The sequence below is a fragment of the Hetaerina americana genome, unplaced genomic scaffold (genome assembly GCF_022747635.1).
Source record: "Hetaerina americana unplaced genomic scaffold, ioHetAmer1.1.p SCAF_24, whole genome shotgun sequence".
In the NCBI taxonomy this organism is placed as follows: domain Eukaryota; kingdom Metazoa; phylum Arthropoda; class Insecta; order Odonata; family Calopterygidae; genus Hetaerina; species Hetaerina americana.
The window spans coordinates 8,210-34,762 of record NW_027286808.1 but is presented as its reverse complement, the minus strand read 5'-3'; the positions used below and the strand labels follow the sequence as shown (position 1 = coordinate 34,762).

Here is a 26,553-nt window from a genome sequence, read left to right as displayed (position 1 = left end):
TGAATAATATGTTTTTGCTCAGCGGAAATATTGTATATATTCTGCGGATAAAAAAATTAAAATAAATAAATAAATTAATACATAAATATATATATATATATATATATATATATATATATATATATATATATATATATATATATATATTTTATCGCTGTTCAGTTTTATAAATGTATGTATACATATATATATTATATATAGATATATAAATATATAAATACACACACACACACACCCATATATATATATATATATACACCCATATATATATATATATATATATATATATATATATATATATATATATATATATACACATTCAAACACGAAATCCCGCCAAACGGCGAATAAATACTCATATATACAGAAACATATATAAGGAAAAGGGATAGGAACACGTACGTTACGTGTTCCTATCCCTTTTCCTTATATATGTTTCTGTATATATGAGTATATATATATATATATATATATATATATATATATATATAATGTGTTTATGTGCCGTTACAAATATAGTCCGAACTCTAACCGAGCATATTTTATGAAATTAATTATTTATATTTTTTACGCTACGAGCATTATGAGGAATCGCACTCTCGCACGCTATCCAGTTTTAGAACATCGAGAGAATATATCTGCATCAAATCAATAACTAAAACGACGCATCGTTTGCTGAGTTTGACAGTACTGGTAGAGAACGGAATTGAGTTCACGGGCATGATTATAGCCAAAAATTTCTTCATTCGTTGGGGTTTCTGCCGTCGAAAATACCTGAATTTTGAACCTTATGGGCGCACACCTACAGTTGCGGAGTGCTGGAATGTTACGTATCCCACCTTTATATTCCACGTATTCTGTGCAAAGAAGCACGGCGTGTGAGACAGACGTGTTTACTCATGACCACGTAACGCAATGTGTATCCGTCAGCTAAAGGTTGTTACGAACAGAGATAATCAAATTAAACGACTGCAGCCTGCGCCCGGTTGCAAATGCGCCGCGAAATGAAAATCCGCTTCAGTACGCTCAGTGCGCTGCTCCACAAGAGTGTGATAAATAATGTGGGAACCCAGTTATATTCATTAAGAAGAAAATTTATGGATATATGTTAGAAAATTTATTAAGAATAACTTGAGAACCGCGGGAAAAATCCTTGGGGGACCTCTTGCATTTTAATGAACTCCTCGGCAGTGCAGCACAAACAAGCATAAAGGGGGAGGGGGGCACTTTATCACGCGGCCGAGTGATCAATGGCCTCGTTCTAGTAGTTTGCCCTCCCGATCATCTCCCAGGGTCGTCATATACCCCGACCCCGGCTCGGGTTCGCCTTTCCTCGACCCCACTTTCATTACCATAACCGTTACCTCCGGGCGCGAGAAAACGATAGGCCGGACTACCCGGGAGCGAGGCGCCGCGGCACACGCGTTCATCATCCCGCCTCCCTGCACACCCCTCCCCCAAACCTCCTCCAGAGTTGTCTGCCTGCCTCCACCTCCATCCAACACTTCTCGACTAAAAACACTCCCAATTGTATTGCTTACTGTGATTCACCTCCTTCCTTGAAGAAAAAGCAGACGATTTGTCCATTGTGATTTCGTTAGTACTAGACATTGGGAATCGCAAGGCGCATACTTTGGAAAGACCATGCTCCGTCCGATTCGATCAGGGGAGTAGTTGACACCGATCCATTTAAAATAAAACGAATTGGCAACGCTGCGCGTCGGGTATTTTATAACTAAGAGCGTGTGCGAAAAATTTAAGTAACGATCGCATTTAACAAACTGCTTTTGTTTTCCTTTCAAGGACGAATTACATTATCATCTAAATTCACGGGCTCTTGGTGGGAAAAGGAATACTAATTTTTCATCGAAAATTAATGTTAACTATCATATAATTTATAATGTACTCGCATGTATTTTGCACGTCTTTTCTGCTCAATATGTCTCTTCAACTTGTTAATAACAACAATAATCAGTTTAAAAAATGTTGGGCATATTGATTCAACTTTTCGCGTGATTTCAGTAATCTGCCAAAAGTAGGGTTTTAGTGTCATTACGTGGCATGAGTAGGGTATTTCGCATTTAGAATTGTCATGCAACTAGAAATCAATAAAGGAAACGAAGATTCTTACAATTTTTCACTTAGTAAAGATTGATTTACGACTAGTTTTGATGTACTGCATCATTTTTAAATGACTTGAACATGATTTGGTACATTGAAGCTTTTTTATGTGGAAAATTGTAATAGCCTTCGTCTCTGTTATAATGGTACGGTTCCACCTCATCACACCTGACTCCGTACTTTACATAACAAGGAATTATTCACAATGATACGCAAACCTATTTAAGGCTTTTCGAACTTCTAGTGACATTGATCATGCCTACTAAAATAGATCTCAACGTTTTCAGCCAGGTAAAAATTCGAAATTTCTAGATTTAAAAAAATAGGAATGACGCATCGACGAATGAATTATTATTTTTCGGGTTAGAAAAATTGCTAAAATCATGAACATTGTGCCTGAAATGTTTCAAATATTTACAGCGATGACTAAATTTCGATTATTGTATCAGGTATTACGTGTATTAGTATTACCTTTTGGAATTTAAATCTACAGGAAAACCAAGTAACCTCATCATATAACTTATCAATACACATCATTATAATGTCAATGAGTTGATCATTCCTTTGCCGGATTGTGGTATAATTCTTCAAACGCTTTAAATGCTTGAAATTACATTTTAATGAAACAGACTCTCAATTATCTTCTGATCCAAATATTTATTAAAGATTTAAAAAATAGCCAAGTGGTTTAATTTTAAGTTCAATTTATTAAAGAATCAAATTTCCATTTTGAGCCGCAAAAAATTTTTCTAATCACTAACTATAAGACTCCGCAAACTGTAAAATGAAAATCTCAGTTCCGAATAATCAGTATCAGGATATCAAAGTTCATACCCAAGATTTAGTTAATATAATTTTCATTGTCGTCGTTAGATGCCAACAATTTTTAACCTATTTCAAACAGTATTGAATGCATAAATTACTGTACACATAATAATTATGAATGTAATCTAAGCTGTTTCAAACGTTTGTAATTGAATTAGTAAGAAAAGCTCACCGCTACGCCGCTGAATAAAATTTCCCGAGCCTATTTTACATCATAATTTCAATAAGCTTGCTTAATTAAGCGTCCTCTTAACTTTCCCGTATTTCTTTATGCAGAAATTTGCAATCTAACTTCGGTAAAAAAAACGAAACTGGTTGGAATTTCTTTACACAGCACTGATCTAGGGGAAGGAACTACGACTCTCCAAATCTATCACTGGGAGATAAGGATAACCTCTTCAATGCGTACGGCACACTTATTTTGTACTATTTATTTTGCTTCTTCTGCCGCACTAATTGCAATTGGAAATTCCCAAAAAAAATCCTACCATATCGTGATAGTGAATTGTGAACCCGGGATGGTTTTCTTTTTTACGTCCGCGTTACTGAATACTCGCTTTGCTTCTTGATTAAAACCTCTTACTGTTGTCGGCCTCCCATTCCCCACAGTCTTTATATTTTGGTGATGACTCCCGTCACAAATACCCTGAAGACGGTGTTAGCGTATTAAACCCCCATCAGCACCGTTAAGAGGCAAAAAAAGATGAAACCATTTCGACCGGCATATTTCGCCACAAATTCCTTCGGGATTAATTTCGCGTATTGCAGTGATCACAGGAGTGCTGTAAGAGAGATGCTGGAGGGGTTCGTGGAGAGGGTTGAGTGTAAGAGGGAGAGGGGAGGAGGGACGGGATGCCTTGAACTGCGGGAGAGGGATTGATGGAAAAGGTTTATTACGGGGCATAAAGTTTCGATGCCTGCCGGCATCAAAATTTTCGCTCGAATTTAGCGCTCCATTATGAACTCGCGGAAAGATTTTTAATTTGATTGATACGGAATATATGTATACCCCGTCGGAATGAAACTTCGCGAGTGAAATCTATAAAAAAAAAGATTCATTAGAATAGGTTTGAGATACTTTTTGGATAGATTTTTCCGTAAATTTTGGTTAAGCGCTGAGATTCATGCTTCTATCATATTCCTATCTCTATACATAAAGGCGCTGCCTTTAAAACATAAGTATTCGAGATATTTTACAAACGTTTGCAAGAATAAGCAAGATGATTTTCTTGAAGAACGATAAGGCAGGTGACAATCAAAAATGCAAAACATCATTTGCAGCAGTCCAAAGGTTTGGATTCTTGTTATAATTCTGGAGATCCTATGGCCTTGGTACCTAATCCAACAAATGAGTACCATAATTTATTTTTAAATGGATGAAATTCGTTTATCTAAACCCGTCATTTCAAGTAGGTCATTTTTTTATTCCCTCATAGATCGCGCTCAACGCTTGAACACAACTCAATAGAATGAAACACATACCGAGTAATATAAATTTGCTCTTTGTTTCTTCTGTTACATTTTCATGGCTGGTTCCAGGCATTCCAGGGCACACCTTATTGTGGCGGCTTACGGGTGTTTCGTAAAGGTAAAAACCGCAACAAATCTAGCGAATTGTGTTGGACAACATAACGTTTGAACCACTTTCATTCAAACGGTAAGATAAGGAGGAAAGCGGCTGGGTAGCATACAAGTACTTGTAAGTCAAGTGACATTTAGCTCTTCCTTTTACCCTAGTCTCCCCAAAATTCCCCAAACGGCGTCCTTGGGGAATTTTTTCCGTTTAAACTCCCTGTGGTCCCCACGGAGCAACGTTTTGCATGGGAGGAATCAAATGGCAACACGGCGGGAAGGAGAGAGAAATTGAATGTGCTGGATGCCTATCGCGGAACTTTTCCTTCGTTGGTTCTTGAGTGAAATTGCTTATAACATTGCCTCATATCTTTTTCAAACCTAATGCACCTCTCGAATCAAGGCAACGAGGTGAACAATTTTACAACAATTCATGCTTTTCACTCGTAAATGTAGATCGAATTGCTCAGATGGCAGGAGTCCTTCGAGTTAGTGATGAGCACATGACTACTTGTTCCCTTTGCACATAGGGCTTGGTAATAACAAAGCCTAGCCAAATGCCAATAAGCCTTATCTTGAGGAGATTGAATACTTTTCGCGTCCGTCAAAGCTGGGTCGCTTGAGACGGGGTGAGGAGCTTGGAGGGGAAAAGGGGAGGGAAAGAAGAGCGTCGGAGGTTGGATCTTATTATCACCTGACTAGTCGGAGGAAGGACTCCGGTTTTACAGCACCAGGTGATATCTCATGGTCTTGCCCGGCCCATAACTTAAGTGGACTCGAGGGCTCTAGTGACCATTGCCAACGAAAGCATGGGTTTTGAAATCGACACGTCGGAAATTTTATTATACGAGTGATTTTGAAGCTAAAGAAGTTTCTGTGATTGTGTAGTTTATCCTGAATCGAACTTTGGTAGACATTTTTAATTTATTTCTCCTTCATTCGAGTTACATAAAGAGAACTGTGACGGTAGATAAGCTCGGTGAACAGAGGACAGAGGCAGTCTTCTATCCCGCCCCTTCTATCGTCCCAGGAAGGAGAGGGCCGCGGACATTGGACGCTTTTGAACAAGCGGACGGAGTTTCGGAAACATGATTTTGGTCATTCCCAGTGCTCTAGTACATATGTGTGCAGGGAATAAGGGAGAAGAACGGTGACGTGTTTCCGTTGTGCGTTTAAAAAATACAACAATAGATCCGTGCCTCTTGCTGCCGTGAACAACACTGTTACGACGCTGGGCGAACTACATCGCTGCGAACGGACAGAATACCCTCTGAATGAACTTCGACCAAGGAGATGTGAACGAGTTTCTCTACTTCGAACGATACAACTGCGGTAGTTACTGATACTTTTCACGCCCCGATGGGAATCGGTGTTAAAGAAACGGAAGGAAAATAAGGGAAATTGGTTTTATGAATCCGGTGGATTAGAAAGGGAGTGAGTGAAAGAGTTATTTGATCCAAACGGATGAATATCGGTAGGATTTTGGGTGGCGTTTGGGTTTTTACGTGTTCGGGTCTTCATCTCCTGGCTTTCGTGTGGGGAGGACGGGGGCGGTTGAAGCTTTCAGTGCCGTCGGGTGAACACCCGTGAACGTGGAGGCGTTGTCTTCTGCGACACTCACCGACCTTCTCCACCTCCCGCAGCCATCCGTCCCTGTCGTGGGACTCGCGTTAGTGGCAGTGACGAGAAGAGTTCGAGGGACTGACGTCATCACCGAGGGTATGAGCGAGGACTGACGGCTTGTTTTCTTTCCTTCCGCCTGGTGAGTACCCTTTCACGTCTCCCCCACCCCTCGCCTCAAGAGAGCGATGCAACGTATCTGTTCTATGACAACGTACCTATTCAATTAAATAACAGAGGGCCCGGCAGTTTGAGGCATTCACCCTTTCTGAATCGGAGATGAAATTCAATTTGCACGGCAATCATAAGTTTGCGACCCTACGCGTCTGATGGGAATTGCTTTTTAAAGTCCTAAAATATAAATTTCAAACTGGGCACTGTAGTATGGTTGGTTCGACCCTTTGAGGAATGGAGACCGGCCGAGTGCTCCGGCGGTACGCTCCCATGGTTATTCATTTAGGCATGTTTCGAAATGACCTCCGCAAGGGGAGGGGGTCCTAAGAATATAGCACCATTTTATTTAAGTTAAACCAAAGGAAATACTCGAGGCATTTCGAATGCCTTCAGAAATCATCAATGTTTCCTCTTCATTTGTGCGAAAAACTTTTTCAGTGCGTAAAATTATGGGATTGCAGAGCTCCTAATTTTGTCCCAGGACCTTTTCTGGCTTTTTTATTTTTAATTAATAAATTATTTTTAATAATTTGGCTATTATTATTTATCTGGCTAAACTAAATATTTGTAAAAGTGTAGTGATAGGTTTGTATGACGCTATACAGACGAACATAAAAATGAAACTTCGGAAAGTCATAAAATCGAAAGGCCATATATTTTGCGATTACTGTTTCTGGCTATGTCCCGACTAGGTTGTGCATCGCTCCAGATTTTTTCCGTACAGTAACAAGCTTTATTGAATCCTTTTCATGCATACTGCGAGAAAGATAGGGATTCCCAATAGATCCATCCTCTGTTAGCTCTTTTCATCCAAGGCATAAAAGGTGTTTGTGTTCGAGTTAAATTTTTTCTCGAAGACTTATCGTAATTGTGATCATTTTATATTCGAAAGAAAGCCAAATGAACGAGAAAGGGGGAATTAAAAAAAATGGCTGATTTTTTTAGGAAACTGAAAGAAAAGGGAGTTTCAGGGTATAATGATGAGAGAAGGGAAAACGATTGAGCTAGCAATCGGAATTCAGGGGAAGGCGTCATTGAACCATTAAGAACGAAATCACTAAAGGAAACCGTGCCTCAGGAGAAGATATTTATAAACGAGTCAATCGAATATGGATGAAATTAACGGTTTCGATGCAAATGACTTCATTGGTCTTTTTTATGTTTTCATTCCCTCATTTGAAAATATAAAAGATTGGACGGCGGGCAAAAGGTAGTACTTGTTTTCCAGTCACGCAATTAATGCTTTTGATTTGTTACCGATGCGTCGAAATTGATTAATAATCCAATTATAGGCGAAATGAAACTCTGTGATACAGATGTAATAAAAATCCCGTCACGACTATTTAACTCTATTAATAAATTAATATAATTTATGTATTAAGTATTTAAATAAATAAATAATAGTGTTTTTAAGTATTGAAGGATATCTATCGAAGGATATAGAAGGATATATCGGAAAAGAAGGTGGCGGGTACACGTTGGTTGAGGTCTCAGTGTTAATGTTTCTATTCCCTGACTGGGTTCACTTCACCGAATTTACTATTTTTAATCTGACGAAGGGCCGAAAATTATTACGCGATATTTCAATTGTAAAAAACATCCAACGTTGAGTTATCGCACTTCTTAAGAAAAAATAAAAATCGGGGAAACTTAAATGCCTGCGGTAGTTAATTTTCACGTGGTATACAACCTGAGATGAATTATTCATGTTAGAATCCCTAATTGACACTTCAGCATTGGTTTTTAAGAACAGCTTACTCACGCCAGTATGTATGCACCGGCATGACGCTAAAATGGGGATAATATAATCTAAAGTTAACAAAATGCATGCTCGACAGAAATGTATGCTACACCATGCAACTTAAATAACATTTTTTTTAATGCCATACGATTTTACCGTGCAGGAAAGAGGATTGATACTATATGCTTATGAATCATGGGTACGAAATTACACCGGCGATTAAGTCGTTATGTTATTCTTCAAAATTTCAATAATTTCAAAATCTTTATACTAATATTTGTGTCACGTTTTTGCGCTGAAATTCAAATATTGCCATCCTTTTGAATTATGCGTGTAATATTATTATTATTGATATTCTAATGAAAGAAGACAATTTACTTTTCCACGTATTTTTTTTTTATTTTGAACTCGAAAAAGGGGTGAGGAGAGACGACGTTTAAAGAGATCGCAAAATCCCTACCGTCCTCGGGAAATAATAGGTAGGGAAAGGCGGTGCCCACGTTCCATGTTTTTCGTACGGTTTGGCCACACGTCCCGGGCACCGGGGAGGTTGTGCATTCGGGGGGGCGGGGCACTCTGCGTGGATTCACCTCGGCCACACCGATCCCTCTATCGCATTTCCACCTCCCTCTCTCCAGCATCAAGCACTCCATTATTGAAGAGGGAGGAATAGGAGGTTGTTCATATCCTTTCCCCCTAGAGTCCACAATGCTTTTCTCGCGAAACCGACCCCGCGCCCACTCTCAGCCTACCCAACAACATTCCTCCCGAAAGAAATAAACCGGATGCGTAAGTTGAGTTATATATACTTGCGTATATATGTATCTATATATTTATATAATGTGCGTGTTTCGGTGCACTCGGAGCGGGAGGTTTTAGATTCTTAGGCGAACCCTTTTACTCTCTCTCTCTCTTTCAGTCTCACATCTTCTTACCGGTTCACTCCCGGGATAAACATTCTTGTCTCTTTATTTTTTTCTTCTTCCTCCATTGGAGTGAGTGTGTGTAAAGTGTGGCGGGGGTGAGCGCATCCATAAAAATGGTCCGTCACAGATTGGAACCGGATCGTTCTCTTCTTCCCACGCTCTCTTCGAAATTTCAGCCCTCCATATTCCCCGCCCAGCTTCCTCTCTCTTTCACTATCTCCACCCCGTCCCCTGCACCATATCACCAAGCTTCCCTTCTTTTCCATTCGCACGCCACAGCTGCACCTATCCCGTTTCCCTGACCCTCACCATTTCTCCTCCTCACCCGAAGGAGGCGTACGCCAGACTGGGAAGTCATCCAAGTGTTTGGGTGCCAACGGAGACGGAAGGTGGGTTTGGTTTGGCGGGCGAGGGAGATTCGGTGGCGGGGGGAGGTGAAAGGATGTGGAGGGGAATGAAGACGGAAGATGCATTCAAACCCCCCTCTTCCCCCCACCTCAATTTCCTTTCAAGACGACCCAACTCCTGTTAGGTCTCTTCCCTTCCTTCCATCCCTCTCCACCTCTCATCCTCCCTGTGCCTCCTTCCGCGCTCTTGGATTCAAGATAGGGGAGAGGAGGAAACCTTCTTCGAGGGAGAGATAGTCTCGGCACTTCCTCGGCCTCTTTTTTTTCCTCATTTACGCTTCGAAAGGGATGTGCAAAGTCGTCCCCACTTCACCCTTCCCCATCCATTCCTAGACTCCCCTCATCCGCATCCCACCCCTTCCTCCTTCGCCCCGATGCTTTTAAAGTAGAGGCAGCCAGGGCGAGGAAGGTGCACATGAAGAGGGTCAGGGAGGGGTTGGAATGCAAAAGGATGGAGAGTGGTAGGCGTAGATGCGAGTCCAAATAAGCGAAATAGGCTTCCGAGGTTGCCCGAAGTGAACATGAACTTCCCGCCGTTTTAAATAGCTATCCGATGATGCAGCATTCAAATCATGGTGCTTTTAATGCTCGGTCTCCAAAACAGATAATCTTTTCTAGGGTAATATCAGTTATAATTTTTACCAATAAATTTAATAATTCATTCATTCATTCTGAGGAATAAATGAAAAAAAATTTCAGAAGAAAGGTATAGAATAGAAGAATTTATTGGAATTGGTTCCCTTGATGCGCAGTGGGTTTGTTAGGAACCTTATAGAATGGGAAATATCAGGAACGTCCCAACCAGATAATTAAGTTAAGGGATAAATATATCAAGGTCAAACAAAGAGGGATATAAGATGGAAGTTCTATCGAGATCAAAGCAAAAAAGCATGAATTAGGGAAGAATTGTGAATTGCAGTCAGAAAATCCTAAAACTGAAATTCCAATTATATGAAAAGGTAAAATTAAAAACAATTGCATTTTTAAGAAATTTAGAGCTTAAAAATTGGCTTAAAACATTTAAGAATTTATGAAACAATCAAATTATGGCGAATCAATTTGTAAAGTTTCGGATTATTGCTTGAGCTCTGGTGCAGAAATGACAACAGGAGTTATCATTCAATAAACGGAGTTCTCGTGAACGATATGTGCACTTATCATATATTTAATTTCAATTAGGTAAGAGCAACGAAATTTCAAGTTCAGTCTTCATTTCGGCGAAATGTAATATATCCGATTATCTCGGTAGCAATTGTTGAAAAAACAATACCTGCTTTTTCAATATCTCTTTTACATCATAACACCAGCGTGATCAGAGGATGAACTGTATTTAGCTATAATTTAGCTATAATTACCCGAAAAGTTTAAGGAAAGATGGCAAAATATTAAAATCGGACTAGTGCACGCTTGAACGCATGCTGTCAATAGAAGGAATAGATTTTTCAAATCTGGTCAAAAGAGAAGCTAATTTTGTACATAGGCTAGGTAAAGAGAAGGGAGTGGAAAAGTAACAATATGTATTTATTGTATTACGTATCTTTGAAAAAGCATTGAATAATAACGACTGTAAAAAATTATTCATGTTTTGAAGGATTCTGGAGTTTCTTAAAATAATAGAAGAATAATCCATAATCTGCATCCAGTACACGTGGCTTTAATCAAATCTGGAAATAGCAGTGAAGAAGCAAGAACAAAAAAGAAGTTAGGCAAGTATTTGCAATGTGACCCATTATATTTGTCTACATGTACATAGAGAAAGTATTCAATTAAATCGGAGGATGTGCTTCATGGGTGCTGAATCTTGGAGGAAATTACTGTACTGCAATTTAACAGCAACACAGCTGTCGAAGTAGGGTGAGAAGGAAATCGGAATAAGAGCCATGTTAAAACTCAGAGAAGTCAATTAAAAAGTACCATCTCATCACCTGAAATAGAAAAAATAAAACAAGCACGAACGTCTGTGACAGAAGGTTATCAGAATTAAACTAAGAAATCAAAAGATGGGAGAATTGAGAGGGTTAAGGGCTATTAAGAAATCATATTCGGCAATGGTAGAGGGACTGTAACTAAAAAATTAGTAGAATAACACATCTAGAAGTAAAATTGCATTGAATGAAAAGTAAAAGATGATAAAAAAAACCTGGACTTGAGTAATACCTTCGTTAAAACATACACGGAGCAAACGTTTGCACGGCGGTGAGGTGTTGCATATAACAGAAAGAGAAAAGGGATGATTCGACGTGTCGGAAATCTGGTGATGCAGATGAAAAACGAAGATAAAATGTACTTAAAAATCTAACGGACTAAATAAGAAGCAAGATTAAAATCAAAACTCTGCAAAGAAGTGAAAACCTTACTAAGCACATTTTGTGACACGACTCACTAATGAAGACAAGCGTTGAGGGGAAAGTGACCGAGAAGAACTGCAAAGGAAGACAGGAAGATGTACGTGGAACAAATAACGGCAGAAATCAAAGGGAAGAAATATGTAGACAAGTAGGTGTAGGTCAGGGGGAAAATGGAGCGTAGACCTGGGCCAAATCCAATCGTGGTAGATATTGATGAATGGTGTTAATGGTAATAATTTGTGTATAAAAGTGTACCTACGTTATTACTGTACGGTATGGCATAAACAACCATGACTCTATCACGTTTACGTATGTTATTGCTCCAGATATGAGTGAATAGAAATTTCAAGTATGTGATGAAGGTTAAATGTTACAAATTGGATTGCAATACATGATGTAGTATACCGATAATACACTGTTAAATGTACAATTTCAGGTATTTAAGATACACCTTGGTCGATTCAAACGAGTAATATGCATCGGAAATGAAAGTGATATAACCGGCTGCCTTTGCTAGCCTAGATAATTAATACACGATTATTATCGCTCGAAATCAAATTTCCACCAAAAATGCACGTTTATGTTTTAACGAGAGACTCATTTTTAAAAGTTCTTATCTCATCTAACTTCCTTCAAAACTGGGAAAAACAGATTGCCATTTCAATTAAAAACCTATCAAGCCTTAGAGCCTATCTTTGGAAAATGGCCTAATGCTTATTTGAAGTTTAAAATGTAATAGTTGCTCGAGAAAGAACAACAAACCGAGAGTTGGAATGTTGAGGGCTGTGTCAAGGAAAGGGTTGGAGAAGGGGTAGAATGATGGGTGTTTTGCAGGAGGCACGGAAGGCTAACGGAACGATAAGCCGCATATGCCAGCGCGAGCGTACAAACTTCATCCAATCCATCATGATCAGACGTATTTCCAACCTTTTCGGCTGGCTCATGGATGAAATGCTTATCGGAGCGGAGAACATACGGAGTCATTAGCCTATTTTTTCCCCGCCTCGATCTGTAAAAAATCGCTCCTTAGCTTTAATCTGAATCATAAAATAATCGTCCTATATAATTAAAACGCCCATGGGTATTGTAATTCATCATTGAGAATTGCTGTCGAATTGCGAATCATCCGGTGATAGATACCTGGGATTCCGAATTTTATGGTTGCCGCTCGGCTTAAAACGGCCAAACCTCAACTAATTAAGGAGGTGGAATATACAGGCAATGCTATGCGAGTTTTAACTTTGATAGTAGTATGGAGAACCCTGCCAACAAAAAGGGGAAATGAAGTGGCATCGTTTAGTTCAAAGTTGATGCTGTGCGACGTATTCCCATTTCGAAGGATAAAAATTGCTACGTGAAAGGGATGAAAATGGAAAAAAAACTATCAATATTCATTGAAAATAATGATTCCGAAGAGTTACGCCACGGGAAGTAATTTTCGTCATCGGTACCGCTTTCTCTGTTTCTATTTTGAAGTAACAGTAATTGTAATGTACCTAATGGGGAAGGCATAATATCAAACTCTGAAAAACATATTTGTTAAAGCGTTTCGAGTGATATCTTATCGATTTGTTTCATAAATATACGCCCACATCATCATCGTTCGTAACCTAGCGGACGACATTCTATGGGAAATGACAGATCGTCGAGTGTGGGTATGATCGTGTGGTTGGAAATATTTTTCTAGTTTGAACTAATTTCTCGGAGGAAGGACTGCATATTCAGAGACGCCGATCATGCTCATAATCTGGGAGAATAAATGAAGAACATGCAGTTTCACAAATATCTAATCCACTGAAGTTCATTTTATCATATTATGTGTACTTCTCTAACTTCTAAACGATGGTTATGATGTCCGTCCTGGCTACAGCAGTGTGGTCTGACATTTTTCCGAGAAAGGAGACCATTTGTCCCGAAAGGTCGCCTACCCAACGGGGGTTTGCCTACAAGAGTTGCGACGGTCAACATGGATGGTTTAAGCGTTTAGTTAACTTCTGTTCACTGATAAATTTAACTAATCATTTGCAGGAAAAATAGATTGTCAAATTCAATGCAAAGGATTTAACTCTATAATCTTCAGCAAAGAAAATCCATATGATTATTTCTAACGGTATGCAATGGTTGAATGTAATCTCTTACGAAAAACCTTTTTCTTCCGAAGAAATTGTAAATCTGCCTGCCACATCCAGTTTCATACGGCTCGGACTATCGTGTGATTCTAGCGAAGGATATTCATTTTTAGGATCCATGGAAGTATTCGCATAGAGGAAAAGGCAAAGGGGAAGGAGGGACTGCTCTTCTTTGCACCTTCTGCTTTTTACTTCGTTCGTAATTATTATGTTTTACAGTGTGGAACACCCAGGTCGGATTTATATTAAAATTTCCTCAGTCGAAACCTCATATTCACCATAGTGCGATAACTATGAAGCCGCTTTAATGATTTTTATCCAGTATTATCTTCTCTGAAAATTTTAAGATGGAATTTGAATTCAGATTGAAAATATTTTAATGAACACGTAGTTGTGCAAATATTTTGCACGTGTCCAAAATTTGCACGTGTTTACTTATCCACTGTAATGTGTTTAACTAAAGGGTACCTTAGCTTTGTTTCCTTTTATTTTAATACTTTTATTACTCCTAAGTTTAAGTTTTATTTCCACCGTACGGGCAATTGAGAATTCAGTCGCCGGAAGGGTTTCTTCGAAAAGATTCTTTCGGTGGGCAAGACCTCATCAAAGTCGCAGTTTATGTCATTTTTATGTGACGGTGGCATCCTCCCACACTCTGCTACTACAATTTCAGAAAAAAAGTTCGTTCCAGTGGCCATCAAAAAGGGAAGTGATGGTTAGATATCTGGATATGTTTTTACCTTTGAAATTTGAGGACTAAAACTTCGTTATATTTTAGCATTTTGCCTGTAAAACTTTCATGTTTGCGTGGTCTTAACGATTTTCAGTGTAGTTTATGTGAGGGATAAGCGTGGAAGTACGCGGAGAAAAGGTTTATTACCTACATTAAAAAGTCAATGAAATCCTCTCCATTGATATCAACATAGTGCTTAAAACGTCCGTTGGTGATAAATTTTTGCAGAAGCATTTCTGTGATTGTCTTTTTCCATTAGGTCACATGTAGCTCAATGATCTCAAGGCGCATGAATCGAGTCAAATTTGGGCAGAATTTGCAGCGCGTCAGGAATATTGGTGCTTTAGTTAAAAAATACATTCATGATCGGCATTTTCGACTGAATAGTCTCTCTTTCCTCTCCTAAAAAAAATAATTTGGGAGAAATTTTACTCCATCGAAAAGGAGTGGTCATTAAAAGCGTCATTTGTTATTTCTAATTAAATTTGGACCTTTAATTCTCATTAATTATATAAACGAAGGATACGGAAACGTTTGGGGACTTGGAAGCAAGTAGTGGATATCGCACTACTGCGAGACAATAGCCTACAGGGCGGGACAGATCAGCGGAGAAGCGGTGGGTAACCGGGTGGCAAATAGATCATTGCAGAGAAACATCGCTACCTTTTCCATAATCATTGCCGTACTAGTTAATGTAAAAAATATACCTATTTACGCATATTTACATTTATAGTATGCGTCAAAATGTTTAACTGGACCAAATATATCCTTCCTTATATCAACCCGAATCGTGTATGAGGCAGTAAATTCTACACAATGAGTTACGACCGCTAAAAGGCATTCATATGAAAGAGCGCATAAACTTTTGGGCACATCATATATTTTCTGACGTATTTACCGCTTAATGATAAACAAATATGCAATGAAGGAATAATGGATCTTATGATTCGTAGAAAGTGTGCTTTTGTGATTATTTTACACTCGTATTACATGCAACCGACACCTCTTGAAAAACCCTTTGATTACGAAAAGGTGAAGCGGAACGTTAACTCTAACTAAATAAAAAAACGTGAAACTTGCCGAGAAATTTCCAATATTAACGATAAAATAAGATTCCATTTTTTTAATATGGTCAGGAAATGTGATTACTAAAATATGTCTACCTACTTACTGTAGAAAATGCATACATAAAAGTGGCCATGGCATATTCAAGTAAAACATTCAGGGTTTTGTGTGTCTTATACATTTTAAACACGATAAACGTCGTAAACCGCGTGTAAAACTTTAAAACGTTTAACATAAAGTTGGAGAACAACTTGACTGCCGTAAATGTTTTGACATTGAGTGATGGCTATGTGATTCTTCTGAGTAATTCTTTTCTATTTTTTTAAGCAATTAGGACGTCCGTCCAACTACAAGTAGGCCGTTACGATTTCGAGTCGAATAAACTCTGCAATTAACTGCAAATGTTTTAAAAATAGGTTAGCAAAAGTATCTATCATGTTTGAGTGCGATAAATAGTTGATATCAAAACCATTGAAAATGACGGAAAAAATTTATTAAATATATTAATTTAAGACAAAAGAAAATTTATGAAATAATCCTTTTTAGCCTTATTTCGGTAGTAGGTTCAACTCTTTGGAAACTTATGCCCAATTTTATTGTTCGAGTTTAGAGCTTTCTGATTTGAATATAATTTCGTTTGGTCATATTGGAACTTAAAAGTACTCAAAGATTAAGTGTTAAGAAAAAAGAAATTTATATGTTTGAAATATTAAACAGCAAATAATTCAACCATTTTCAATTCTTATTTCTGTCAAGGTGAATGATTTTACGCTTTGAAAATTGTTACGTTGTGATTTGCATCAGCTGATGACTCCGTTAAAAGTTACTGTTCCGGCATCCCCCACAGTTTCTTTGAAACAGTATATAAATTAATTTGCCTTGCAAAAATATATAATACATTCCATCAATAGGAAACTTATTTTATATTTTTAAATTGTATCTTTGTGAGTGACAACATTACTTAGTAATTCTATTGCAAGCATACACCTCCATACAACAGTAAACGGTCTCTTGAAATTCTCTAAGATTTAAATTAAACATGCGAAATTTTAAACATTTATTTTTCTATCAACTTTGGACAGAAAATATGTAAGAAATTTTTAGTATGAATTAAAGAGGAAGTCTTACTTTCCAGTTCACGGTAGTTTTATACATATCCGAAGATTAAATTCTTAGCTACATAAACTTCAGCAAAATCTGAACGTGAGCATTGAATACAAATGCATCTTTCAATTTAACATCTACGTTGTTACCAAATGACCTGGAACATTCACAGCATAAATTCTGCGCCAGTAGCAAATGCCCTAATGGATATTTTGCTGGAGATTTCATCGGATTTTGAGTTAATTTGTACCTAAAAGTGTGTTACATTTACTTATACGAACAGGTAGATGTAATAAAGGACCGAGTTGTGTTAGACAAGTTTTTATTAGTCAATGTTATTTTAATGTTACCAGAAGAAACATGATTTCGCTAGATATTTGCCAAAGCTGTCATTATCCTCACAAAAAAGTATGATTGCATTTCATTACATTATGGAGATTATATTTTGTGTAAAATGATGTTTAACACAGCAATATAACGAAATATATCATAATTATTACTCACAGAGGTTTTGTCAAAAATCCTACCATTGAAGCTTTTTATTACATATCACATATCAGCAATGGAGCGTATCAGCAAAGGTTAAAATATTAAATTAAAATTAACATTAAATTGTGAAAGCGGAATTAATATTTTGTTTATTTCATGTCATAACCGATCGAATATTATTTCTTACTACTTTGATTGTTGTGGAATAAGTGCAGTTGTTTTCATCGTAGTAAGGCCTTGGGTATGATTTTAATTCCTCCCTATCGCAATGTCAACGTCTGTTACAATAACCAAAGACGCGGATTTGTATTTTCCGTTTGATCTTTTCACTTCTCTTTTACTTTTGAGTACTCTTACATTCATCGGAAGTTAACACAATTTCGGTGTATGTAAACAAGTACAAAATATATCTGTAACCTGGAAATTCTATTTTGACGTGGTGACGAAAAATTTCATTATGATTCTTGAAGCTTCATTTCAAAGGTAAGGTCCGGAGTCAATTACCACGCTTGTGGAAGCGCAAACTTTCTGCCTTTCGAATGACCAGCAAAAAATAAAATAATTGGCAAATGTATTCATCAAGCCTGTCGCACTGGAAAAAATTGCAAAATCTCTACTTGAAAACACTTCATGGCCCACGAGGTCAGAAAATAGTTGTAGATGCAATGGAAGTAGGATTTTTTTCAGTAAATAATTGAATAAAAATTATCTAGTGACCAATTTGACTATATTTTAAATTTGGTGAAATCCTTACGCTTTACGACACAAGAAAGTGTAATATATTACCTTGTTTTTTTATCGCAAGCAAAGAAGAATCCCTGGCCTAATGAATGACAGCATTGATTGGATCTAGAAACTGGTGGGATGACTAAAAGGCAAACAGATTTCATCTTGAATGTTTCAGTTGGAAGAATCAGCGTCAATACTAAATTTCATAAAATTGAAAAAGATGTGGGAGCCCAAACTAGGTCTTCTCTACGATTGAATGTGAATTTTAAACGTTTATAAAGAAGATAAAATGATCATAAAATATCGAATTCAGTGCATTTAAATGCAAAACACCTTTTCAATAAAATGAAACATACGGAATGGATAATCATAATTATCGAACTCCCTCTAAGCAAATACGCCGAGGGAACGGACGACCAAAGTTCTCGCTATCCGTGACTCTCACTCACCCATCTCGTCGATGACCGGGGCCATCCTCAGCGTGATCCCGACGAGGAGCACGCTCATGAGCAGCAATAGGCACGCGGTCGCCACGATCGCCCACCTAGCCTTTGGGGGCAGGCCCTCGGACGAATCGGCGGACGCCGAGGGGGCGCAGGCGACCGCCGCGGCCGCCGCAGCCGCAGCCGCCGCCGCCGAAGAGCCCTTCTTCCGCCCCGCCGGCTTCTTCCTCACCCGAGGCTTCTTCCGCTTCCGCCCTTGGCCCTTCTCCATCGCCTCGAGCACCGCCTGTTCCTCGTCCACACCCGCGTCCCCGGCCATCCGGCACACCTCCGTGTCCTCCTCCATGTCCAACATGTCCTCGAGGTCCTCGCCCTCGGCACTCTCCTGTCTCCAGCGGCGGGACGTCGAGGACGCCGCCGCCGACGACACCACCACGCTCGTCAGGCTCCACGTGGAACCGGGCGGTCGGCCGTCTAACGCGTTGCCGAGGGCGACGGCGGTCGAAGCGGGGGCCGGCGGCAGGTGGGCTGTCGGCACGGCGCCCACGCTCTCAGACCTTGCGGACCGCGGCCGCGGCGACGACACCGAGATAGACTTGCGGTGCGGGTGTGCATGCGGGTTGTGCGGATGGTGGTGATGGTGGTGGTGCGTGGGGGGAGGGGGCTGGAGGTGGTGGTGGTGTTGCGAGTGGCTCCTCTGCCGTCGGGGGTGCCTCAGGGGCCGGGGCTGATGGCTGTGCCGCCGGTGGTGGCGGGAATCGTTGAGGTGGCCACTCCGGTGGGCGACCGGGGGCGGGGAGGAGTCCGGGGGCGCAGCGAAAGCCACCAGGGCCGTGAGAGCAGCCTCCAGGCGGAGGAGCTCGGCGGCGACGGGGGTGGGCGTGCCGGAGCATCGTCTGTCCGCCGGGTCGCCGCCGGAGGGATCGCCGGGGGGAGGCGCGGAAATGGGGAAGGGTAGGACGACCGGTGGGAACTGTGCGGCCGTGGGCGGGGGGGACGCGAGGGCCGCCTCCAGGTCCTCGGTGGACACTGCCTTGTCCGCCACTTGGGCGGAGGGTCGCATCCTACGAGGGCCCGCGGTCGTCGGTCCTTGCCGCTCGGCCACGAGCGCGCGAGTGTCGAGAGCCCCGAGCCCCTCAATTCTCCTCCACCGCCACTCCAGTATCCGTCCCCCCCACCCCCCGCGGCCCCTCCACCCTCCCTCCTCCTCCCCGTAGTGGTGGGAGGACGGTGTCTACCTCATGGCGCGGGCGCGTAGGACGCTGGGAGGCGAGGGTGGGGGCCCGGGTGGGGTGCCCGGGAGGGGACGATGGTCCATCCCCCTCTCGATTGCGGGCTGGCTCGCGGCGTCGACGGCGGCGGCACGCTCTCCTCGCCGAGGGCACTGGTGGGGCGCGCCGGGCTGGATAGGGCGACGAGGGGAAGGGGAGGCGTAACGATGGTTAGGGGGAGAGAGAGACAAGAGAGGTTAGGGGGCAGCTCCTTTTCTTCCCCACCCCGTGAAACCATCCCTCTAGAAAAAAACCCTTTCCCTTCCCTCAACCCTTCTATCCCTCAAGGTCGGTCCCCAACCTCAGGAGTCACTGCCGGGGTAGGGCTTATTTTTTTACATTCCTTTGGAGCGGTCATTTCTTTCGCTACCAAATTGCTTGCTTCTCTTCCTAAGTGAGGCACTCCGTTTACGACGCGCGTTCCGGATTCAAGTAGTTTTTCTAGCTGCCCGTAATCACATTCACGAATTGGAAGAATCTCCCTCCATTCTCTAGTCTCGTCGGAAATATCTCGAACTACGCGCAACACACGGGCCCAAGAGATGACCTTAAGATGCATAAGTAACGGACTCTGAACATAAGTTTCTCCAAGCGAGAATAACTCCTGGATTCGTTCGAGGCGAGAAAAAGAATTAATTTCAACTCAGCCAGTTTCGGCTGTGGAAATAATTGAACAGAGAATTCACCTCTTTGAAAATTGCTTTTGCTGAAATGACCCCTGAGCGTTGGCAAAAATTTATCTGGATTCCTACGTCAGCTATACCTAGGGATTAATACCCTGAGAGGATTTCCCCAAGCTCACACGAACTTTTAATTGCTTAATACACAGAGGCAAGCGTTAGAGTTTTTGAGGCCCATTGTTTCCGCGTGTTCCCAATGCTTGAAATTATTAATCACTTAAGAATGGAGGATCGCCTTAAAAATACCGTTTTACTCACGTGCGAAATTAATATTTGGTGGAAAGGGAAAAAGTTAGTAATTTACATCCACGCCTTATAATACTTCACCTCTTTTTGCTTGAATTTACACGCCATAAACACTAGAATCCTTTCTGGTTAAATATTTTGTGGCTATTGTTTTGTTTCATAGTTCTAAAATGATCTTTGGCGACCGATATTCAGCGTTATCAATAAATCTCATAGTGCCCCACGTAGAACAATAAGGACTTTGGTTCTTGTGGTATGAAACCGTAAGAACCGGGGTTCTACAAGGTATATGAGAAAAGCATTTCACCTTCAACCCCACCACATCATTGTTCACCGACGCGCTCCGCGCGCAGTTAACTGAAATGTGGGTGGATAAGGGACGGAAACTTTTATGTGATTCCTGATACTATCCTCCGATATCTCTCCTCCTATTCTCCGGGCGTAAGTGGAACCATCGCCGCAGGGAAGAAACAAGGCGCATGCGCGAAAAGATTTCCGAAGGCGGCCACAAAAAAGCGTCGGAAATACTGTAACGGAGCAGGAGAGAGAGAAAGGGGGCGCCTTGGGGGAGAGTACCCTCTCATGTAAGCACCCCCTGCGTCTCCTCCGCGGAACCCTTTCGTTCACCCCAGAGTGCCTCCCGAGATAGGAGCATGTACCTGGTTTGGGGAAAGGGGGTGTGGTCTACGGGGGAATGGTTTGAAAGGAGTGGCGTAAAAGGGGAGGGGACTCATTCTCTCGAGGTTAAGGGGCAGCTTTAACCCTTTTCGTGCCACCCGACAGTTCCATCGGGCCTGCATGAATGCGTAAGGAGTGCCAGTGGGCCATAGCCATTGAATAATGCCGACTGGCAGTTTTTGGAATCACTTCCATTATTTTACCTTAAGTTAACAGCAAACATCATCAATTAAAAAAATGACAGCATTATGAATATTTAATGAAACTCTGTTGAATTGACCCGAAGTTCTGGTACATTCAAATTTTTACGTGATTGTGCGAAATATGCCTACCACTACGTGAGGCCAAAATTCTTCATCAACGGGTTATAATAAGTGAATTAATACAATTTTGTCATTCTAAATATCATAAATTTACAAATTTTAAGAATAACATTTTAGAGTGAAAACAATAACATGCTATCCCGAATGTTAGTTTTCCTCTGTGCTTTCATCCTGCGCCCGCTCGACACTGATCGGGTTGGAACCAAAAGGGTTAAGTAAGGGTTTGGACTATATGGGGAGGTGGGTGAAGTTGTGAGGGGTCACACACACTTGGCGTCTTGAGCCTTCCTTTAGGGTGGTGGGGCGGATGGCAGTTCGTGAGCGGAGAATGAAGGGTGGACATCCTGTGGTTCTTCTCTCGGTCGTAATGCGGGGCGTGTCGGAGAGGGCAGAGATTGCAAGAGGCGACGGACGGAAAGAGAGGAATGGTTGCGAGACCTCGAGCGACACCAATGACGACTTAGAATTCGACCGTCTATCTATTGTATCAATCTTTTGCTAACGATTAGCGCTCACCTGCTAGAGATAACTAAACATGTATTGATTACTTTATTCCAGGTTTATCCTTGCAGTCTCTGCGGATCTGGTAATCATGTAAAGTCTGTCTTTTGGCACCCAGTACAGAAATATTAAATATACACTGACGGGGGTGTATTGTTCTAGTGGGTAAGTTATGGACCATTGGGCCTGGGTTCTATTCCAGGTCAGAGCGCCTCTAGACACACTCAGCTGCACCCAAGTTGTCTGATTTTTTTTCATCTGCCATACCTTCCTGGGAAACTAACGGCTAGAGAGAAAGAAACTGGCCCCATACCTTGATGTATGAATTGAATTCATCTTTGGGTTCATTATAAGGTCTACCCTCACCTATCAAACCAACCTTCCGTTTGATAACTGTGGTTACATATCACAGTAGAGGTGACTTAGCCTAGTACGCATACCGTTTAAATACTGATTAGAGCGCCTCAGTTTCATACTCGGTGTCCTTGTACATCCTCAGCCTTACACAAGTTGATGCACGGTTATCTTCGGGTGATATATCTTCCTGGAAAACCGCAGGTGGCATAGAAAAAAAAGTGGCGCTTAGCTCTTATGGGAAAATTTCAAACGATGTTAGACTTCGTATGTCTTAGTTTTTATGGGAGACGACCGACCGATAGGGGCATTTGCGCCATTAGGGATGGATGGGAAAGGAAGAGTGGAGAGAAAGCCGGCGTCGGCATTAGCCTAATCTTGTTGAAAGGCGCCAAGGGGTCCGCATTTTAACGTCGCATCCAACGGACGTCGTACTCACTCAAAGGGCTCTCCACAAAGCACCTCAAGTAGGTATCGGGATACCGCTGAAAAGTATTCGTTGTCTCCAGAATATGAACCCCGGCCCTCTCGGTGGGAAGCCTGTACGTTAGCTAACTCACCATCCCAATCCCCGGCAACGTATGTATTGATCTCTATCGTCATCTCTTTGATCAAACCTTCAGTTTGATTATTTTGCTGCAAGGCATTGACGCTTAAAACAATAATTGTAGTGCGGTTTTCGGAAATACATGTAGCACAAAGAAAATCTTTGGACAAAGCTCGTTGATTTTTCAGATTTGCCAATCATTGCAATGTACGAAATGGGGTATTCGTTCTACCCACACTCGACCGGAAAATTTGTACGTAGTTTCGAAACAGTGTGTTTTAAAAAAAATTGCAGAACTGGAAATCCGTGTGCCTCGTACCATTAACGGGTAATCATTAAGGCCCTTTTCGATCCTTTTTCGTTCGTAATGAACAATCTTAAGCAAAGAATACAAGGAATGTCCACCCACCTTAATTCTAAGTGCATCATTTAAAACTAATGGGTTATTTCGTTCCTCCAAAAACCAGAAAAAGAGATACATAACAGCATAGATGACGTTTAGTGAGAGTTCACCTTTAAATTGGAGGCTGACTCCAACTCCAAGAAGCATGAAAATTGAACGTAGGTATCTTTAGTGTACTGTTCAGCATGTTTGATGACTCGCGATTGAAACCTCTGATTTCAAATCTGTGTTTATTCTACTACGAGGGTCATCCGGAAAGTAGTACCCGTTCGTGAAATAAAGACACAAAAGTAAATATTAACAAACATAAAAAATTTTATTTGAAAGAGGATACTTTAAACTACTTCTCAACATAATCTCCAAGCAAATTAAGGCATTTGTCATAACGTGTGACAAGTTTCTGTATTCCTGCTGCATAGTCCTTCGCCGCCAGCTCATTGAGATACGCGAGGGACCCATCTTGCACAAATTTTTGCATAATGCAGATGGTGTTTAACAATTTCATGAACAATTGTTCGAGAAACATTGGGAAAATGCTCACAGATGTCATCAATTGTGACGCGCCGATCGTTCCTCACGAATTCGTCAACTGAGCTCACCAGTTGGTCTGTAATGACAGACGGTCTCCCCGAACGCTCATCGTCGTGTGTGTTCCCCCTCCCCATGTTGAAGTTGCGACACCACCGCCGAACAGACGACTCGTCCATTACATTGTCTCCATACACCTCCTTTAATTGGCGATGAATATCACATGGGCGAACGTTTCTTGCATTGAGGAATTTAATCACTGCCCTCACTTCACAACTGGCGGCGTTCTCAATTTTTTTAAACATTGTAAACAATCACAGAAACAACACAGGCAATGCTAGCGTCACGCAACTTGGCTCAGAGAAGGCAGACAAGCCACTGAAGCTATCTGACCTCGTCCAGCGGCTACTCGCGTCGTCAGCACTTCATGCGGCACGAACGGGTACTACTTTCCGGATGACCCTCGTATTTTCCGTAGAGAATCTCGTCAGTTTAAGTTTTATCAACTTACATTAATGCGCAATGTGCTCATTTTTGATACTTTTTATTGATGAAATTCGTCCTTCCCGTAGAGAGAGTCGTCAATATAGATTAGCTTTATCGGTGTGGAGTGCGATTATTTGCAGTTGTTGAAACGGCCTTGGTGTTTATCTTTAACTAGTCGAATGCGTGAGCGAGTGTGTGGTAGAGTGAATAAGAAACTGATATGGGTGTCATTAACATAAAATGTGATATTAGTGCTGAAATATTGACCTTTCTTCGAGCTTTTTGGAATAATTCAAAAAATTTTTAAATATTAAAAAGCTGAGAAGTTGAGTCAAGCTTAATAATCCTGCGGTGTTGCCTTAATTTTCAACTAATATTGAAATAAGAGTAATACGAAACCAAATACTCTTATGATATATTACGAGTATTCGTAATTTCCACTGAAATCTTCTGGTAAAATTTGTCACGCTTCTTTCTAGCACAACCTTAGGAACTAATTTCCCCATTTGGATTCCCGAACTCATGCAAATATGAAAACGGATTCGGTTGCACAATTCTTACCTCTATAGAAATAAGATAAGTTTTCGAAGCTCGCTCCGAAAAACGGAAACTCGAGAAAGTGGTTTTTGCATAACTTAGAGAGCTGTTAAATCTGCCTCGGTTTTTAATGTTCCATGAAATGGAATGGGAAGTTTTGACCCATTCTTTTCTCTTTCAAATTAGTTTCATGGACGATTTTTTGGATCATTAGCTACGAAGAATATTCATACTCACTAAGTTTAGATAAAAGTTCATCTTTATGGGGATCACAGATTATTTGAGACGCAATTGATTTGATGGTTTAATATTTCATAAAAAGGTTTTTTTTCCATTGAGAAAGTTTTATTAAACTCAGGGAAACAAAAAAAAAGTTTTATGTCAATTTCTTTCGACGTCTTCCTCTCTTCTGGTGTCTCCTTTGGAGTGATCACGGCAGCGGATGGTGTTTCTGACAAGCGCATCGTGTTGTTCGAGGAGGAGGAAGCAATCGACGCTCCACGGTTTTGGTGTCGTCGATCACGCCAGCATTTCTGGCGGGATTTCCCTCCTACCGCGCCGACAAGCAGCCCATGCACACCCAAGCCGTCACGGCATCTCCGAGGCCGCCGCTAGGGAGCGTTAGCATTCCAGTGATTATGAAGAAAAAACTGAAGTCTAATATTGGGAGATATGTTTTAATATTTTAGCGTTACCTATCAAATTATATTTTGATAACGAATAGCGAGATGTATCCATTAAAAAACAATTACTTTCAATCTATTATATTCTGCAGCCCATCTCTCTTATTTTATTCATTTTCCAACAACAAAATGGAGGGGTAGGAGCGTATTTATCTAATTTTGCATGTAAAATAATACCTTTTGAAATCTTTACCATAAGTTTGATCTATGACTTAAGTTTTCAGAGTAACAAATTCAAAATTTATTTGTACGACTCTTTGTGGTCCTTCAGGGTCAATGATAGTAGTTTTTCACGTTCCCTACGTATTTTTTTATTATCAAATGGAAACCTTTTTGTCTCCATGATTTCGTAGCATGTTTAATGTGACGTTTAAATAAAAGGAAATTGGAAGTATTCTTAATTTTTTCAGCGCCTTATTACCTTACATGCAGTGACAAATATTGGTCTCAAGAGCTATTTAAATGATATACATTTAAATTAACATTTTGTGAGAACTTTAAATGTATTAATTCTTTGCTTCTAATTTTGCAATCTAATATTTATTTTTGGACGTCATAATATTATATTTCGCAATATAGTATGCGTAAGTCTGTTAGGGAAGAGTGATTTGTAATTTTTTCCCGAAAATGGGACTTCCACCTAGTAATTCCTTATATCCTGAAATGTTAGTCCATTCGTAAAAAAATCCCTTGGAAGTTACTCGTAACCGAGCTCTTTTTGAGCGCAAATCCATGTGGCAGTGGGATGATCTTGTGCAGGATAACGCGTGGAAGGGAAATTAATAAGGAAGACACTGGGGACTGCCTGGATGCAGTTCCCATTAAACGAGGCTGCTCAAGGCTTGCATGCAGGCATCTACCGCTGCGTCGCACACTGCGAGGCTAATCGT

The 26,553-nt window shown here is 40.7% G+C and overlaps 1 protein-coding gene across 1 annotated transcript in view; it reads right to left on the bottom strand.

Moving 5' to 3' along the window:
- LOC139689492 (SKI family transcriptional corepressor 2-like) overlaps positions 1-19,587 on the bottom strand; it is a 151,421-nt gene extending 131,834 nt beyond the window's left edge. The window contains exon 1 of the mRNA XM_071586646.1: positions 18,433-19,587. Within this exon, the coding sequence (XP_071442747.1) occupies positions 18,433-19,489 (1,057 nt within the window). The 5' untranslated portion in view covers positions 19,490-19,587. The remainder of the gene's footprint in view (positions 1-18,432) is intronic.
- Positions 19,588-26,553: the final 6,966 nt, after the last annotated feature.